The 18,049-nt window shown below is 48.2% G+C and overlaps 4 protein-coding genes across 4 annotated transcripts; 2 read left to right on the top strand and 2 right to left on the bottom strand.

Annotated features, from left to right (window-relative positions):
* Positions 1 to 1,285: 1,285 nt before the first annotated feature.
* On the top strand, positions 1,286 to 3,349 carry LOC310923344 (uncharacterized protein). The gene has a single exon (XM_083884619.1). The coding sequence runs from the start codon at positions 1,464 to 1,466 to the stop codon at positions 2,475 to 2,477; it is 1,014 nt and encodes a 337-aa protein (XP_083740745.1). The 5' UTR covers positions 1,286 to 1,463; the 3' UTR covers positions 2,478 to 3,349.
* Positions 3,350 to 6,645: 3,296 nt separating this feature from the next.
* On the bottom strand, positions 6,646 to 8,522 carry LOC310922752 (large ribosomal subunit protein eL39). The gene is made up of 3 exons (XM_083883535.1): positions 8,432 to 8,522; positions 8,133 to 8,236; positions 6,646 to 6,940 (listed from the first exon to the last, which is right to left on the bottom strand). Exons 1-3 carry the CDS (start codon positions 8,432 to 8,434, stop codon positions 6,892 to 6,894), a joined length of 156 nt encoding a protein of 51 aa, XP_083739661.1. The 5' UTR covers positions 8,435 to 8,522; the 3' UTR covers positions 6,646 to 6,891.
* Positions 8,523 to 8,564: 42 nt separating this feature from the next.
* Positions 8,565 to 15,737, bottom strand: LOC310922751 (regulator of nonsense transcripts 3B-like; the record flags this gene model as incomplete). Its single annotated transcript, XM_083883534.1, has 10 exons — positions 8,565 to 9,669; positions 10,495 to 10,807; positions 11,509 to 11,660; positions 12,158 to 12,346; positions 12,941 to 12,984; positions 13,654 to 13,764; positions 14,132 to 14,230; positions 15,036 to 15,142; positions 15,242 to 15,348; positions 15,558 to 15,737. The coding sequence occupies 10 exons, from the start codon at positions 15,735 to 15,737 to the stop codon at positions 9,523 to 9,525; spliced, it is 1,449 nt and encodes a 482-aa protein (XP_083739660.1). The 3' UTR covers positions 8,565 to 9,522.
* A 342-nt stretch (positions 15,738 to 16,079) lies between these two features.
* Positions 16,080 to 16,907, top strand: LOC310923157 (NADH dehydrogenase [ubiquinone] 1 alpha subcomplex subunit 1-like). The gene is made up of 3 exons (XM_083884301.1): positions 16,080 to 16,253; positions 16,420 to 16,509; positions 16,812 to 16,907. Exons 1-3 carry the CDS (start codon positions 16,152 to 16,154, stop codon positions 16,830 to 16,832), a joined length of 213 nt encoding a protein of 70 aa, XP_083740427.1. The 5' UTR covers positions 16,080 to 16,151; the 3' UTR covers positions 16,833 to 16,907.
* Positions 16,908 to 18,049: the final 1,142 nt, after the last annotated feature.

Below are 18,049 nucleotides of genomic sequence, written 5' to 3'. Positions count from 1 at the left end.
AAAACTGGTCCAAGTGGCTGGAAAAAGGCAAAGGCCCTCAAGGGCTGACAACCAGCTCAGGGCAAGTCAGAGCAGGGCTAAAGCTTAGGCAAAGAAGGCAAAGAAAAAGGTTTCAAGGGGCTGGTGTGGCTTTTTGGCTGCCTGAACAGCTGCAAAAACACCTGGTGACAGTTCAGCCACAGGTGTCAGAGCAGTCATGGGTAAGAAACTTCTGGAGAGAAAGAGGGCTGGGAGCTTTTGGGGCAGAAGAATTAGTCCTGGTTCCTAACAAAATTAGGGTATAGACTACTGGTGGCTGCAGCTGCCAGCAATGCCAGGCATGGACTGTGCTACAAGGGGAATCACAGCAAGAGAGGACAGCCAAATTCCTCATGGGATGAAACATTGGGCAAGGACCCAAGCAGTGTCCCAGGCTGCTGGGACCAGCCACTGGGAACGTGGCCTCTTGGGGCAGTAACCTGGGCCTTCCTGGGCACAGCATCAAGGAGAAGCATGGCAGTCATGGGGGGCTATTTCAGGGGGCTGTAAGGTAATTGCTTCAGAGAAACAACCTTGGGGTGCTGCTGGGGTCAGAGGAGGTGTCCTGGGTCCACTGTCATGGATTTACACACGCCAGACAATGTAACAGGATCTGACCCTGGGACCCTGCAAAGAATGCTGGGCTCGAGTGAATATTTCCAAGGAGTCTTTTGTTAGTTCTTTGGTTACAGCTCAAGCTGGTGCTTCCAGGCAGGAGCCCCTACCCCAATTCACACCTCTCAGTTATACCCCTGACACTCATCACCCAGTCCAAGCCAATTACTAAATTCTGGTTGGCAGTATCTTGATTTCTTGGTAGCTGGGCTGGCTGCCTTCTGATGCTACTTTATTCTCCTGGGATTGTCTCCTTGGTCCTTATCATTTTCATTCCGCTCATAGCTGCTGAATTCCAAGAGTGCTTTTTTAGCAGCATCGTTTTATCAAAAGCTGATGTTTGGTCAGCTCTTACGGCCTAAGGATTTGGCTGCTCCAGGTGCTAATGCTGAGCCAGCAGTGCTAAACGGGGCTATACAGGCAAGAGAATACAATTGATCAGTTTCTGCTGTAGCGTCAGCACTGAACTAAGGATCCCCGTGCCTCCCATCCAGTCCCGCGGTTCTGCACGCTCACTGTATTCCTGCACCTTTCCTTGTATTCCCACGCGTTCCCTGTATTCCCTCTGCGACTGGCGCAGCCCAGCGTGGCCGGGGGGGGCCGAGCCAGCCCGTGTTTGAGCCCGTGCCCGGCGGCAGCCATGGACACGGCGTGACCAAAGGTCACCCGCACCGCCCCGGCCGCGCCGCGCCCCCGCCGCCGCCGTGCCCGCCCGCCCGCCCTGCCGGATCGGTTCCTCCTTCGCCCGGCGCCGCGACGGGAAGCGCGGGGTGAGCGCTGGGGAGCGTGGGCTGTGCCCTGCTGGGGACAGCCCTGCCACAGGCACCGCCATGGCCGGGCAGGAGCGGGAGAAGAGCGTGGCGGAGCAGCAGGTAGCTGGCATCTCCCGCAGGTTCTCCTTGCTAGATGCCGCCCAGCCCCGAGCGGGCGGCCTGGCCCGCAGCTCCCATCTCTGGTCAGCCACGCTGGGGAGCAGGGAGCGTTTCCATGCGCTGCAGAAGATGGACACCAACAAAAGCATCACCTGGGGCAGGCACAGCCTGGGCAGCTGGGGTAGGACTTCGGGCAGGTTCTCCAACAGCCCCAGCAGTACCCGGAGGAGGGAGCTGAAGGAAATCCTCCTGCAGACCAACAGCCCTGGCAGCACCCTACGGTCTGCCACTGCTCGGAAGACATCCAGCAGCAGCAGCAGCCTTCCTGCGGGGCTGCACCAAGAGCAGACGCCTGAGCAGAGCCCTGATCTGCTGCCCCTGGTCCTTGATCCTCTGGAGCACGCCTGGCTGCTGACGGTGGCCGAGGGCGATGCGGACAGCATCATCAAGCTGCTGGACATGGACCCCAGCCTGCTGACCAGGAGAGACTTTGTGACAGGCTTCACTGCTCTCCATTGGCTTGCCAAGCACGGCCGCCACGAGAGCTTCATCCAGGTCATCTCCCATGCCCAGAAGAAAGGCTACCCTGTCAACATGAACATCCCCTCAGCCAGCGGTGGGCTCACCCCCTTGCACCTGGCTGCCTTGCAGGGACACGAGGTGCTCATCAAGGTGCTGGTGGGAGCTTACGGGGCAGATACCACCTGCAGGGACCACAACGGGCGCAAGGCTTGGCAGTACCTGCCAGCAAACACCTCCAGGGACCTGAAGGAGCTGGCAGGGGCCTTGGAGGAGGACTTGGTCCAGCTGCACTCTCACAACACCAACAACAACTGTAAGTCATCCAGAGAGGCTGGGGCAGGGCAGGACTCTGTGGACTCTGGGGCCGAGAGAACAGCCCAGCACTCGTGGAGCCTGTCGACCCTCCGAGACTTTGTTAGACAGGCATTTGCTTTCTTCCATGAGCGCTGAAGCTCTCCTGGCTCCATTCACTGGTAAACCCATGCTGGATAGCAGCTAGGAAAGCCTAGGGAGCTGGGAACTTGAGTGTTCAAAATCCTGGTCAAGTGAGGGTTAAGACATGGGGTACCATGGCCACCCTGGGTCTTGTGGACTTTTGGGGCTGTTCTGGTGTGTGTGTGTGTTGAGCACCATGGCCATTGAGAGCAGTACCTTGGGACAGCCCTTCCAAAAATCTACCTGTCTGCAGAGGGGGTTTGGCTCCATGCCCCCATGGGTGGGGACTCCTTGCTGCATCCCAGCAGATCCCCATGGTTGGGCTCATGTCAGCTCTGCTGTGGGGAGCTGCTCCAACACCCTGCGTGCCCACAGGAGGATGCTGACCCACCATGTGTGGATCCCATGCTGCAAATGTTTTCCAGTTCCCTGTGAGATCCCCTGTTCTCTGCCATACACACCTGCTCTGGGTTGGTGTTTGTCTATGACAACTAATTACAAAGCTGTTTTTCAGTAGAGTAAGAGCTGAGGGCCCTGTTTGTGAAAAGAGTCCAGGCCAAGAGGAGCCTTTCAAAGTGCAAAACGACTCACACTGGCCCTTCCCTTGAGATCACTATCCTAGGAAGACTGAAATTCTCAATCTCATTAGGAATAGGGGCCAGAGCAAAGGAGGCAGGAAGGACACAAGAGGGGCAGCATGTGGCAGCTCCTGTGGGGTTTAGAGTTCAGGAACAGCTCTGGAAAGATGATTCATTCTCAGAAACTGTGGAAAAGGTATGTGAAGGCTGTGAGATTATCTTTATTGCTACTGAGGGCATGCTCAAAAATGAAACTGATGAACACGCTGCAGCAGCATTAACAGCACATGTATATCTCAGTCACTGCATTAAAAGGGCAAAACCTCTGCTCGCCTGTTTGTGTTTTGTTCACCAAGTGGAGCTCTTCCCTGATGATCTCAACTTGCTTTTTACATTCTCAAAGGCCAGGACTGCTTCAAAATATCTTCAGAAAAACAACAGCCCCTTCCTCTTTCTCATCACCATGAGACTATTCTGATACCCTTAAATAGCAGTCCCGTTTGAGAAATGCTTCTCAGAGAGGAACTGGGGAGTTTCTGTTCCCCAGGGCAGCCCTTGCAGGGACAACTCCTTTAGAAGGGCAGTTGTGGTTTCTTTTTTCTTTGCAACTGCCTTTTTCAGGAGGCCTGCAGGGGTGACTGAGGGACTCAAGGTGATCTGGGCCTGGCTACACAGGCACATTTGCATCTCGATGCAGAAAGATACACAGACACTGTGTAGGTAACTTCCTCTGGAGAACTACAGCTGGGAGGCTTCACAGATCCTGAGCAAACTCCAATTATATTCAGACTGTGTTTTGAAATGCTGCCTAGACACAAAAATAACCCAGTCTGCAGTAATGACATGTGGAAGAGCAGCCTTCACATGAGTGAATAGGGATCCAGGACCTGGATAATGCCCAGTCCAGGTGCCTGGGGGACATATAGATGTGTCTGGACATCTTAATCCCTGAGGTCAGCAGCAGATACATACAAAACACACCAGAACTAGATTTAATGACTGATCTACAACAGTTTTGTAATGCTTTAGCTCCAAGAGATTGAAGATGTTGGCAGTACAGCTCCTTCTGGAACTGCTGTGGCCATGTCCATGCCATGGGAGAGCAGGCTGGCTTCTCACAAGTCTGCTGAAGCCAGCACAAACTCCATGAACAGCAATGGGTCAGGTTCTGGCAACCAAGGTGCTGTTGATAAGACAGACAGGCCTGAAAAGTATTTTTTGACCTATTAGTCTTCTTTCACCCTTTTGCAGCTGTCAGGGAAGGGGCATAGGATGGTTCTTACATCCTCCTCTGAGTAAAGCACAGAGTAAACGGTGGAATTAATGAGAATTTCCTTGAAGGAGCCATTTCCTTGGCAATAGTACCTGTGGCTTAGTCATGCTCCACCCGGAAACACGGACTTAAGTGTTCCATTTGAAAGTAAAATTTCGTGACAAGTGCTGCACCTAAATATGACAAAATGATTTTCAGTAACTGCTTTCCCTTCAGAGATAACCAAACCCTCTGAAGACAGCCTTTCCCCCATATTTTGGTCAAGGGTTAGACCCTGTATTCTGTGCTGAGACAAATTAGACAGGGACTTCAGAAAGAGCAGGACCAGAACTCTGCTTCCCTAGATGTGTTACAATATCATTGCCATGCCACCCCCTGCCCTGGCTGGGTCCATTTCCACTGAGCAAAAAGAAAAAAAATATTTCTTCCAGTGACCCACCCCTTTGTCTCACTCAGTTCATTTTCATACCTACAGAGAGGTAGTTGATTTGGATATAGAAACATGTTAAAAAAATATTCCTCAAGTATACAATCAGCTCTAACTTTGCTTTTCACTCAGAAAACAAAACATATCCACCAAAATCAATGGACTAGAATATCCAAATATTTTTTCTTTAAAGCTTCTATTGATGTCTCAGTTATCATGTTAGTCCAATTCTGCAGATTCATGATCCCTCTCACAGGGAGGAGAGGGCAAAGAGAGCTGCCACACACAACAGAAAACATTCAAACCCGGAGATATTTGTTTGGTTAAGGTTCTGCGGAAGATTGAATATAACCCAAGTTTAATTTGTACCAAATTTACTTTGTGTTATGCCTTAATGTCCAGTTTGAAAAGCAGATTCAGTCAAACAGGGAAAATAATACAAGGGGTTATTTTCCAAAACAGTTCCTTAGTAGAAGCTACTTCCATCTAATGAAAATATTAGTCATGATAGTAATAGGGAGACTTTCTAATAAATAGTAATAAATTGCTCAGTCTATTGCTTAGGCAAGTTTTCTCACAAATGTCATGGAAAAAACTGTCTCTTTCCATTCTCAAGTCCATAAAATTAATTTTCCTCCTCAGCCAGGTCCCCATAGACACAATTACAGAGAGAGACTCCATGAGCAGCTTTTCCTGCCAGCAATGATGTGGAGAGGCTGGAGGTGGTTTGCTGGGCACCAAGGCCAAACTCCAATCCTCAGCTGTGCTGTTATTTCCTGAACACTCACTCCAAGGAGAGTGCACAAGAGGTTTAAAAATCACTGGGGTCAAAGTGGCTGCAGCACATGAGCCTCTGTTGAAACATCTCTGGCAATGCTGTTTGCTGCTTTCCTGTTGCAGTGACTTACTGTTTCCCCCTGATGATGAACTAGAGTCCACTCTTACCAGACAGGGTGAGAAGCTAGAGGACACCTCTGAAGTATCCCGAAGCTGGTAAAAATCCCAGCCTTGCTGGCCCCTCCTGACAGAACCCTGCAGCACACCTTAGGAAGGAGAGACCTCATGACCCCTGAGATGTGTATTTCTTAGCATTTACCTGTTTGGCACATGCTGTGCCCAGTGTTACTTGCTCCGAGTTGCAATATGAAGGAGATAAATCTATTTACCTTCAATGTGAAAAGCAGCAACACAGAAGGAAGGTATGGCAGGCTGAAGCTTCCTCAGGAAGCTGCCTCTCAGGAATGAACCCAGGGCTGAAGCAGCACCTTGGCAGCCCTCAGTGTCAGGATGGGCTTTGCTGCACTGGGAACAGGCTCTCAGGGATTTCCTGCTGGCCAGAGCAGCTCCCCAGCTCAGTGCTGCGAACACAAAGGTCTGGGTGCACAGCCACAGCCTCCTCCTCCACTTCCCTGCAGTGAATTGGTTTCACAGGCCCCAGAAGAGATCACCAGTACAGTAAAGCCAACTACTTTAATCCCCTTCTTTCCTCTCCCCTTTTTTAAATAGCTGCAAACTCTCCCTTTGAGCCCCATCTTAAATTTCTGTCTACTGAGAATGTTTTATACTAACCTGTACCTGTGGTTGGTGTTGACTCACCAAACCAACCCAGACTCCTGAACAAAACTCACATTATTTAATATTCTAAAGACTACACAGACCTTGTGTGCTACACGCTACAGTACTGCATTTTTAACAGATTTTTCTTCAGGTCTTATTTTGACTATTTTTTAAAAATTGGTACTTAACTCCTGAAGGTTTACAGTCAGTGAAAGGAACACAGCCGACTCTACTGGAAAAGATCTGCCAAGGTTTCTCGTATTAAGTGAGAATATAAATAACATTGCTGTGAATTTAATTATTACAATCCCACCACATACATAAGAAATAATTCTAAAAACGAAAGTGATTCAGGTCCATATTTATTAATAAGCCTGTGCACTGTCAATGCTCATGGTGATGCCTGAAAGAACACTAATAGAACAGAGTCTCCATGTTTCAGATACAAAGATTTTAACATCAACATCCCAGACCAGCTTATAAAAACCCCACAGTGGGGACTGCAGTCCAGCAGCACAGAAGGGATCACTTGAGGGTGTTATTGATCTGACACAGAAAGACCAATGTTCATTAGAGCTCCCGGGACAGTCTCTCTTACAAGCCCAGTTTGGTCCTCCTCCAGTGTCTCCTTTTGGAGTTGTACCTAAGACAAAAGCAGAATGAATTAGCAAAGTGTACACACACTGGTTAAACATGAAACAGAACAGCACAAAGAAAAAGCCATGACTTTGTGAGCATGTACTTGTCCATGTTAATAACAAATGCTTTCACCATGGTGAGGGTGAAACCACAGACAGTGTTAACAGGGTTGCTCTCAGCAGGAAAATGGCAGCACTCCCACAGCAGGAAGAGCTGCAATTGCAGCCTGCTTTAACACAAAGCTTGGACAGAACCTCTGGCCCAGCTACAGGAGACAAAATTCTGGGATTTTGCCCTATGGTCAAGTATTTCAAAGTAGTACAATTTAGCTGAAACAGAACCCAGCTGTAACCTGGCACGTGGAAAAGAAGGATCCAGCTGAGTGCACGCACCACTGATCCTGCCTAGAAACAAGCTGGGAGCAGCTACAGGAACAGAACCCAGCAATACTGGGTCACTGCTGAGCCAGCCAGTGCTGCTGCTGCTCTCCTCACTGCTTAGGACAAGGAGAGAAAGAGAAGAGGGAATTCTGTTTCCTTAAAAAGCCCAGATGAAGGAGACTATGAGATAAAAAGCTCTGCTGCAGTTTTCAGCCAGAGGGTTTGGACAGGCACCACCCTGTGCATGCACCATGTGCACCCGGTGTGTCACAGCATTTCTCTAAGCACAATGCTCGAGAAAAAACAACAGGAAAGCAAGAAATTATGGCAAATTAATTCTACAGTCAGATACCAAGCATCTTATACTATCGGTCTGACTTCCCATACATCCAGCAAGTCCTCACACACCACCCCTGAACCTCGGAGCACCCACGTTCAGGGTGTTCCTTGAAAATGCAGGAGCCCAAAGGAGCAGCCCTTAGAGAAGGCAGGTATTGGGGAGGGGAACGTAAGGAACAGAGCAGCTACCAGGGAACAAAATCTGGAATAAATAATCCACGCGTACAGTTCAGGTTTTCACTTTACACCGAACTTGTGTGGACGCTTGCAGAGCAGTGGTGCAAAAACACTACAGAACAGAACGGCATGGAAGCCACACGCTGCCTCAAGAGCCCTGCCATCCCCGCATGGCCCTCACGGCCACAAACCCGCGCTTTTTCTGGCACAAACGCCGCCAGCTCCCGCCTTCGGCCCGCACCGCCCGGGCCGCCTGACTCAGCCCGCAGCTCCTCGGAGAGCACCAGCCGATCTCGTTACCTGATCTTATTGCCGGTTTTCATGCGAATCCACTGCGGGATGGGCCGGTTCTGCTTCTGCTTCTTGGCGAGGAAGCGTTTGATCTTGAACGTCTTGTGCGACGACTGCAAGAGAGCGCAGCGGTCAGTCCCTCAGGCAGCCCCGGCCCCGCCAGGCCTCGGCGAGCCGGGAACGCCGCGCCCGGCTCCCTCCCGCTCCCTCCGCCCCGCCGCCCGCCCGCCACGACCCCCGAGCGCAGCGGGCTCGGAGAGAGGGCTCGGGGAGCGGAGGGAGGGCGCGGATGGGCGCGGATGTCTCACCATGGCGCGGAGCGGCGCGGCGTCCCGGCGATGGCGGCGTCCGAAGAGGCGGAAAGAGGGGGCGGAGCGGCGACGGCGGGGCGAGCGCGGCGCCCCCTGCCGGCCCGGAGGTCCCGCACGCAGTGAGGGGCGGCGGCGACCGAGCGGGTTTGTGCGAGTTTTATTTGGGTTTAGTACAAAAAACAGCTATGGCTAAAATTCGCTAGCTTGGGAGGAGCTGCTACTGGCGAAGTCTCGTTCTGGGCTGTAAAACAATACTTCAAGTTATGAGGGAAGAGGAAGCAGTTCCGAGAGGGCAGGAGTTCAGAAGCGTTTCAAACTTGAGAGAAGGGAAGATGCTGGAAAAGAACAGGATGCCCAAACCAGCTACATTTGCTTAAAAACAAGCATTTCATCGTAGGGAGACTTTACATGAGAATTTACCAAGACATATTCAACTATTAAGCCAGCTTATTCATACACTCCAACTTAAGTTACTTTATCCAGAGAACCACTGAAGAGGACGGTCTCTCCCTCCCTACCATGGTTACTGCACTGCCAGATGTTCTGCTCCTTATGTGCCAAAAGGCTCCTATCCACGGGTACCTCAACAACCCCAGCCTGTGTATGTGTCTCAGTGCTAAACTGACACACTCCAGCTTTCACTGCCTCACGTAGGAACACCACACAGCACAGCAACACCTCTGTTAACTCCAGCCAACTCCAGTCTTGGTGTGCTGAAGTGCATCCAACACTGGCTATAACTGCCTTAGAGTAGAGCTCTGGCTTTTGATCCAGGTCTTGTCCCCTCCTGACCGCAATTCATTTATTATCAAACTTAAGGCCATAAAGTCTTTCTATTTCGCAAAGATTCTCTTCTCTGTTGTAGTTAGATGTTGGGAAAATAAGTTCAAAAAAACTGAAAATATTACAATGAGAACACATTTAAAATTCCAAATCTACAACTGAGGTTTTTTAACCAGAAACATCCAACAGCACAATGCCCTCTTTTCTTCCTTTGTTCCTTTTTCGCTCCGAAGGCACTTCTGGATTGCGTAGGACATGCTCTTTGGCTGCACAGACAGTCAGAACACATAAGGCTGGCACAGGAGTCACTCCTCTTCCTTCGTGTGACTGGTCTCACCCTCTTGCTTCTTATCCACTCCCTGATCTGGGGGCTTTGCAGCACTGTCTTCATACTGACACAATCTGCTCCGGCTTCGGGCTCCGGGCTGGTACAGCTGCATTGCTGGGCGATCCTGAAATAAATCAAAACTGTTTAGACTCTTTCATAGCTCCCTGCACTCGGGGTTATTATGGCATCACTTCTATGGTATTATAAATGGGCTCAAATTCAGACTTTTCGGGCTAAGTTTAATTATTCCACAAGTGGTGCCAAAGTAACTTAAATTGTCCCAAATCAAGGTTGTCTCTGTTGAAAAGCAACATCCCTGTTCAAGCCACAAAGAACACTACTCATAGCTGAGGTTATTTGTAACGAGTTTCCTGTTGAGTTTAGCTCACACACTCTCAGAGGAGAGGCCAACTTCAAAGTTTCAAAACTTTCAGTTTCATTTGTACCTGACAATGTCTTAAGTGATAGAGAAAACAAGCACAGCAATGCTGCAAAACCAGATTTTGTAGAGTACATAAAACTACACTCAAGACATTATTTCTTGAGACATGTTATATTCTGCAAGTTGCAGTTTCCTATTTTAAGGAACCTGTTCAATCACACTCCCACTTTGAGATGCATTTTCAGGCACCTATAAGATCAGCAGACACTGACAGATCACTGATACTCCACCAACACCTTAAAGAGATAGCCTATGGCACAAGTCAGCATTTAAAATGGGATCAGTGTCTTATGATTTAACCCATGTTTTCTTGGATTTGTTCTTACAGTGACAAGAAATACTACTGCCAAACAAATTTTAGTGGACATTTCTAGCAATGGCAGAGTTTGTTGCAGAACAGGGAGAAATTTCAACAGAGAAACCACACGGTTCTTTCCTTGACGTGCTTTTATCTTAAAAACCACAGATCCCTATGAATCAAAATACGAATTTAAAGAAATCCAGCACCTTGTTTCTGATACGATCCCTCTTAACTGTATCCTCTTTTTTATCTTCTTTGGTCACTTTCTCAGATTTGTCCGTGCTGCTGGTAAAGTCTGTAAGATCACTTTTCTTTCCCTTTTCTCTGAGTAAGTCTCTCTCCTTTTTCACCTCTTCCTCTTTTCTTCTAAAAACCTTCTCTTTCTCATAGCGCTCTTTCTGCCTCCGACGCTCCTCTTCTTGGCGTCTCAGTTTCTCTCTCTGTGCTCTCTCATAGTCTCTGTCTCTGTCAAAATCTCTATCTCGGTCCCTGTAGTCCTTTACACACTCATCTTCTGATCTGTATGAAAACAAAACTGAAAATTAAGCTCAAAAGATTCACCAAACAGAGCTGGGAGATCAATGTAAAAGTGGTGTAAATGTGCAATAGGAAGACGACACACTGGCAGGTACTAGGGAGCTCTTGGGAGGCTCTGACAGCCCAAGTCATGCATGACAGCCAGAGAGGACACTGACCACTAGAGTTTCCCAGCCTCCTACTTGCATAACTGGCTGAGTCTCTTCTGGCTTTCAAAAAACGTCTGAATTTGTCTGTATTTCTCACATGGCAGAACTGAACCTCGAACAGATCACGGAGCTGTTGAGAATTACATTTTCCGCTTTGACTTTTTGCAAGACTTAGAGGGACTGGTAACTGGAGAACACCTCTCCTCTTGCCATGGTTATAATAATTATCTCATTGCAAGGACAGTGCTCACAGCCTGCTGCAGTCACCTACATAAGGGCACCCTAAGTGGAGTTCCTATAACGAGTTGTAAAAATATTAAAATCTGTCCACTAATGAAGAATTTCCAGGTAATTCATAAAGCTTTCTGTATCATGGGGATGTGCACTGGCACAGAGAACACAGCCCATGCCTTACATGAGAAAAAGAATTTGAAAGGAATTTGAAAAAATGGTCATGGCAGAGCAGCCTAAGCCTCAGTACAATCAGGAAACAAGTTATAGATACATATATATTTATAGCAAGTACTAGAATACTTTTTTGCCTTCTCTTCTTTTGTCTCCCCATCAGATCGTTTGGCAGATGCACTACTCGCATTTTTTTCCTCCCTCAGAGTCTCTTTTTCCAGTTTCTTGCATTTTTCTTTTCTCTCCAAGTCTCTTTCATCTTTTTCAGGCTTCTTAAGTAGCTACAAAGGAAACAGAAGTCTCAACTAAAAAGCTCACTCTTAACACATATTGTCTGGCACAACACCGAAATTGCATCAAAGGAACCACAGTCCAGTAAGAAGTAAACATTAAAAAAAGTATTACTACAAATCACAGTATTTCTAAAAGCTGGAGTGTATGAGTAAGCATTATTCACACAGCTGACTAGGATTTTTCTCCTAAACCAGAGTGTTTTAGAAAGCTTAAAAATAGTCTCCATTCCACAACGAATTCACAATCCTGTTTACCACAGCATGTACAACAGTCACATGACAAAAACTTTAAATATTACTATGAAACATTACAGCATGTAAACCTTTACAATGCCTACTACTGAATATTACAAAAAAATTGGTCATTTACTAACACCAAACTCATGTGATTCTTCACACAATACCCAAAGTACAATTTTGATACTGATATACAAATAATAGGGGAAAGGGAGTGTAACAGTTTATAATAAAGAACTGTTCTAGACCTTAATCTTTGGTTCTTCTTTTGATCTGTCTCTTTCTTTTTCTGGGCATCTGTCTACTTTCTTCAATTTTTCTGCTTCTTTTCTCTTCCTTCTCTCCTCTTCTTTCCATTTTCTTCTTTCTTCTTCTCTTTGTCTTTTCCTTTCTAATTCTCTCCTCCTTCTCTCCTCTCTTTTTTCTTCTCTCAGTCTCTGTGTATGTAAAAGCAAAGAGAAATAGTGTCTCTCCACACCAGGAAACATCTCTTTAAGCCATCAAACTCACCTCAAAGCTGCCTCTATTATAAAATAATAATAAAAAACAGATGTCCTGTCATCTCTGTTGTTGCTGTGAACCTCAACATACTGCGGCAGTATTTTTTTTACTCATAAGCCTTAATTTGTACTGTCTTAAAAAACTCAAATACAACTCTAGCCTCAGCCTTTATCATTCAAATTTTAATTAAATCTGCCCCACCTCTGATCTTCTCCATTGCTAGAAGTTAAAATAATTCTATGTGCTAGGAGAAAGATCATCTACAAGAACCTCAGCCATATTGCACTAAAAATGAAAGCACTAAAATGGGATCTGTTTTGTCAATGCAACAAGAGGTGTTTTGCTGTGACCAGAATGTATACAAAGCACCACCATTCTAACACTCTGGTCTTTTAAAATATATGAACCAAAATTTGACAGTCTGGGTCAAAAGCTCCTTCTTCAAAAGGAAGGGCAGAAATGTATCAACATACGATGAGCAAATTGCACTTTCAAACAACAAAAAAAAAAATTGTGGAGGTGAGTCTTACCTGTTTATTTTTCAAGAAGTTCAATAAAGGAGTAGTCTTTTTAGCTGGAGAATGGATAAAATAAAAAGTAAATATTATTGCTTTATCCAATACTGCAGTACCTACAACAAAGCTCTATATGAAGGGAAGCAGCCTTACACATTCCCCTGCCTGTCTCCTCTCACAGACAGCAATACAGCAATGAAACAAATATTCCAAACCTATCTCCAAACAATGGCAACTATTAGGATTCTATAAACTTCTCTAGGATACTAATAGGATATCCATTACGCCTATCTTTACACTCAGTCTGCATTAGGCTTTTCCCAGACACTCTCGTTTTTACAGAGATCCCTGAAGATACTTAAAAAGAGCAACCTGGTCATTTTTGGTGGCGTTTTACCCAACCAAATTTATCTCTTAACTTGTGCCTGCATGGAACATCACTGATCACAGCACTGCATCTCACTGAAATGCAGCCACTCCACAGTCTGCTCTGGCTAACAAACATCTGCAACAGGAAGGAACTCTTGTTATCTAAACCTTATACCTACAGAAGAATTTAGAGCATGGCAACAAAACACACTGAATAATATTAGCCTAAATGTTTAACAAATACTAAGCACAAATACACAAAAGAATTCGGTATCCTCCAGGTTGAGCTTCAAATTACAAAACGTATTTGTTTCTTTGTGATCTAGGAAAATATAATTATAGTACATAGATTTCCATACCTATTAGCTCTTTGTTTCTTGCCTCTATCTCCTCCAACAAAGTTTCAGGTGTGGAGGTTAATTTTTCATCATCTGCACTGTAACTTTCCAAAAACTTCTTGTATTCTGGATCTACACACAAGAGAAGGGAAAAAAAAGGGAGGGCAAAAAAAGAAGAGATACTGTAGTATGGAAAGTATTCGCATCATCCACTGGGTTGTGGATTTAACCATGCTCAGTTACATTTACTAAGGTTGGGCTTTTATACGCCACCTTTTCATAAGTTAGCAGCTCTCAAATGAGCTGCTGTGTTATGTTTGTCTGGGACAATCATATTTAACAGATTTCTAGCTGGCAAAGCAGTGGTCATAAAGTTCATATATAATTAAGCAAACATCCTATTGGTGGAACTATAGTGTCAGAGTAAAAACATTACATTCAAATTACTGCTAAGAGTTTCAAGTCTACACATGCAAAACAAATTAGCTTGCTGTTATACCATCTTCAATGGTTCCAGTTTTGGCATCCTTTTTCTTACTCTTCTTTTTCGCAGCTTTTTGGAAAGGGGCAAACTCAACTATGGCAGCATATTCCTGACCTGTTGAGAGAAAAAAAAATACATTAAAAATATATTAAATGGATATAAAATAGATTATATCATCCAGAAGTAAAGCAGCAAAGTAAGTCTCACAAGAAATATGTAATACTAGAGAAATGCAACACTTACACAGCATTAAAAAATATTGTATTTGGAAACTCATTTAATAATAATAATAATAATAATAATAAAAAAATAAATTAAAAAAAAAAAAAAAAAATTAAAAAAAAAAAAAAATAAATAAAATAAAAAAAAAAAGACCCAAATACTTTACAGACAGTAGAATTCATGACCTTAACACTGTCAGGAAACTAAGAAAGCAGCAAATTCACAGACTGACAAGAAGGACATACTAGATTTAAGACTGCCCATGACTGTCAGTTCAGGTGCCTCAGTGGTACCACACCACATAATGGTCTCATCCTACAGAGTCAGTGTTCATTGTGCAAGAAAGAATAATTTAAAGTAATGCAACTGAGGCAAATCTCATTTTTTGACAAAATACAGTAGACTGCAATACATGACAAACAGTCTTTAAAGCTTTACCTTCTGACAGGTACACTACATTTACTGGCTGCACAAATCCAGCTGGGTATGGCAACCACAGCGTGCTGTTACACTGCAAACCAGCTCATTTAAAAGACTCAGAATGTTATTGTAACTATATATCTATATATGTACGTATTTCTAGATGTGCTGGAACTGTTATACGAGGCACTAAACCCAAACAAGTCACACCCACCCCTCCCAAACCCAACCAGACAGCGGGGGAAGCAGCAACACCCACCCAGCGCCGTCCACTTGCCTTTGTGATCGACAAAAACGTAGCCGTCGAAGCGATCCCTGAAGAGGACTATGTCTTCCTGGTTCTTGAAGTTGATGTAGGCTCTGGAGAACATGTGCGGGTACAAGCTGCAGAGACACAAACCGAGAGCGCTGGGCTGACGAGGGGGCCCGGCTGGAGGCAGCGGCGGCTCCCGGCAACGCCCGGACCGGGGCAGGCGGCCGTACCTGGAGTCGTTGGCGAAGAACTCGAAGTAGTCGTGCTCGGGCAGAGGCTGCAGGTGCTCCTCCAGCTGCTCCTTGGTCAGGCTGGGCGGCAGCCGGCGGATCACCACCTGCGGCACGGCACGACCGGCGCTCAGGGCGAGACATTACCGCCTCCCCCGGCACCGCCCGTCCCGGAGGCCCCCGCAAGCGGCCCCGTTAGCGGGGAAGGTCCCGTTACAGAGGGGGAGCCCTGTCACCGGAGGGAGGAGGGCCCCGTTACGGAGGGTGACCTCCGTTCGCGGGGAGGGCGCCGTTCCCGGCGGCGCGCAGGCCCCACCTTGCTGAGCGTCTCCTTCTTGTCCTTGGGCCGCTCCAGGCGATCGAGCTCGGCGGTGCCGGTTCTGCCCTCCGTGCCCGCGTTGGGGGCCGTGCCTGGCCCCGCGGCCAGCAGAACCCCCGGGCCGGCGGAGGCGCCGCGCCGCTCCTTGGGCCTGGCGTTCTCCTTGTCCTCCTTCATCCCGATCCCGATCCTGACTCCAGGCCGGGCAGCGCCGCGCGCTCAATGATCGCCGCCTCTCGCGAGACTCTGCCGTGAGGGCGCCGCTGGACTACCACTCCCAGCGTGCATCGCGCCCTCCACCGCTGATCCCCGTGGGGTCAGCAACCGAGACCGGGACTGGGACCGAGACTGGGACTGGGACTAGGACTGGGACTGGGACCGAGAGCGGTATCAGCCTGAGGGCACGGCCTCGTTTCTTGCCCAGGGGTTGTTCCCTGGCAGCGCCGTCGCTCCCGCTGCCCGCTAGGGCCCGCTGGGCCGGTGAGGGGGCGCGGGGCAGGCCGGGAAGGGCGCGGGGCAGGCCGGGAGTGCCCCGGCAGTCGGCGCGGGGGGAGCGGCACCGGCGGCGGCAGCGGCACCGGCAGCGGCGGGATGTGGTACGAGATCCTGCCCGGCATGGCCATCATGGGCGCCTGCCTCAGCGTCCCCGGCATCGCCACCATCTTCATGCACCGTTTGTCCTACGGCGGCAAGGTCAGTGCGGGGCGGGGCGGCAGGTCCCGAGTCCGGGATCCGCAGGCCCCGTTATCCCCCAGTCCCTGCATCCCTCTGGGATCCCTTCCCTCCCGGGGCTCCCCTTATCCCGCCTTCCCTCGGGAGCCCCTGCCCGAGGCCCTTACAGGCGTTTCTGTGCCTGCAGGAGAAGAGGATCGCCCACTATCCCTACATGTGGACGCTGATGGAAAGGGACCGGCGGCTGTCGGGTGTCAACAAGCACTATGTGCCCAAGGCAGGTGTTGGGGGCGCTGGGCAGGGACCGCCGGGGGGAACCGGGGCCCAGGCACTGCTCCCCCATCCCCCAGCTCTGGGATGGCAGCTTAGGCGGGCACTGGTTGCTCTTGGGGCTGTCAGATCTCACTCTGTGCCTGCAGCTGGCCTGCCTCTGGGGATGTGCATTTTAATTTTGTTCTGATTAAGACCTAATTAAATATAGTTTGAAAATCTGCATTTTCAGGTACTCTCTGTTGCACATTAGTGGCAAGAATGACACAACTACTGCTGGTTTTTTGTTTTTTTTTTTTTCTTTTTCAGGGTCTGGAGAACATAAACTAAGGTGTCAACGCTTTGAAAAATTCATATATCTATAGAAAATGATTTAACTCTTAAATAAAGCTATACACGTGTTCAGACATTGCATTTGTGTTGCTGTGGTGGGGTGACACTTGCTGGACACCAGGTGCTCACCAAAGCCACTCTGTCACTCACGTCCTCAGCTGGACAGGGGAGAAAAAATACATTGAGAGGCTCATGAGAGCTCATGAGACGGGGAGAGGGACAGACCATTCATCAGTTACTGTCGCAGGCAAATGAGACTCGACTTGGAGAAATTAATTTAATGTGTTGACAGATAAGAGCAGGGTAATGAGAAGTTAAATCATAAAACACCTTCCCCCCTCTCCTCCCTTCTTCCTGGGTTCAGCTTCACTCATGATATTTTTTACCTCCTCCCTGCTGAGCTGCACAGTGTGATGGGGAATGGGGGTTGTGGTAAATGTCATCCCATGTCTCTGTTGCTCCTTCCACCTCAGGAGAGGACTCCTCACTCTTCCCCTGCTCCAGCATGGGGTCCCTCCCATGGGAGACTCCTTCACTGACTTCTCCAGTGTGAGTGCTTCCCATGGGCTGTAGTTCTTCATGAACTGCTCCAGCACGGGTCCCACGCATAAAGTGCAGCCCTTCAGGAACCAGCTGCTCCAGCAGGGTCACAATTCCTGCTCCTGTGGGCTCCTCTCCTTGGGCACAAAGGTCCTGCCAGAACCTGCTCCATCCAGCATGAGCTTCCCACGGGGTCACAGCCTGGGTACATCCACCTGCTCCAGCGTGGGGTCATTCCTTGGGTGCAGGTGGATCTCTGCTCCATCATGGGGCTGCAGGGGCATGGCTGCCTCACCGTGGTCCAGCAACCCTTTGCTGCAGGGGAATGCACATACAGCACCTCCTACCCCCTGCCCCAAGGCCTCGTGTTCTTGAGTTTTAGGTTTCTCTCACCCGAGATTCCAAGGCTGGTGGTTCTGTTTGGCTCGAGGGAGTGTTTTTCCCTCTCCAACCTCTGAAGGTTTTAAGTCTGCTGTCTGTGCTCGGCGCAAGAATGAAATGGAGTCTCAAGGTCCTGGTTTTCTTGGTTTCTCGTGTTGATTATTAATTCTCATCTTATAGTTCTCTGTGTCCAGCCAAGATGTTCACAGCAGCTCAAACACAACGTGACTCCCCCTGTGATGGGAGGTCACTCTACTTTTATACAGATAACTACATGGCTGTTATGTACCATT

This window comes from Zosterops lateralis (genome assembly GCF_965231275.1).
Source record: "Zosterops lateralis genome assembly, chromosome: Z".
Lineage (NCBI taxonomy): Eukaryota > Metazoa > Chordata > Aves > Passeriformes > Zosteropidae > Zosterops > Zosterops lateralis.
This window is presented reverse-complemented; position numbering and strand designations above follow the sequence as displayed.

Excerpts from the sequence above, each read along its gene's own strand:
- LOC310923344 (XM_083884619.1), top strand. The coding sequence starts at position 1,464 with ATGGCCGGGCAGGAGCGGGAGAAGAGCGTGGCGGAGCAGCAGGTAGCT.
- LOC310922752 (XM_083883535.1), bottom strand. Across the intron at positions 6,941-8,132 it reads AAAACCGGCAATAAGATCAG|GTACAACTCCAAAAGGAGAC; the intron begins GTAACGAGATCG and ends CTTTTGTCTTAG.
- LOC310923157 (XM_083884301.1), top strand. The coding sequence starts at position 16,152 with ATGTGGTACGAGATCCTGCCCGGCATGGCCATCATGGGCGCCTGCCTC. Across the intron at positions 16,254-16,419 it reads GTTTGTCCTACGGCGGCAAG|GAGAAGAGGATCGCCCACTA; the intron begins GTCAGTGCGGGG and ends CTGTGCCTGCAG. Across the intron at positions 16,510-16,811 it reads ACAAGCACTATGTGCCCAAG|GGTCTGGAGAACATAAACTA; the intron begins GCAGGTGTTGGG and ends TTTCTTTTTCAG.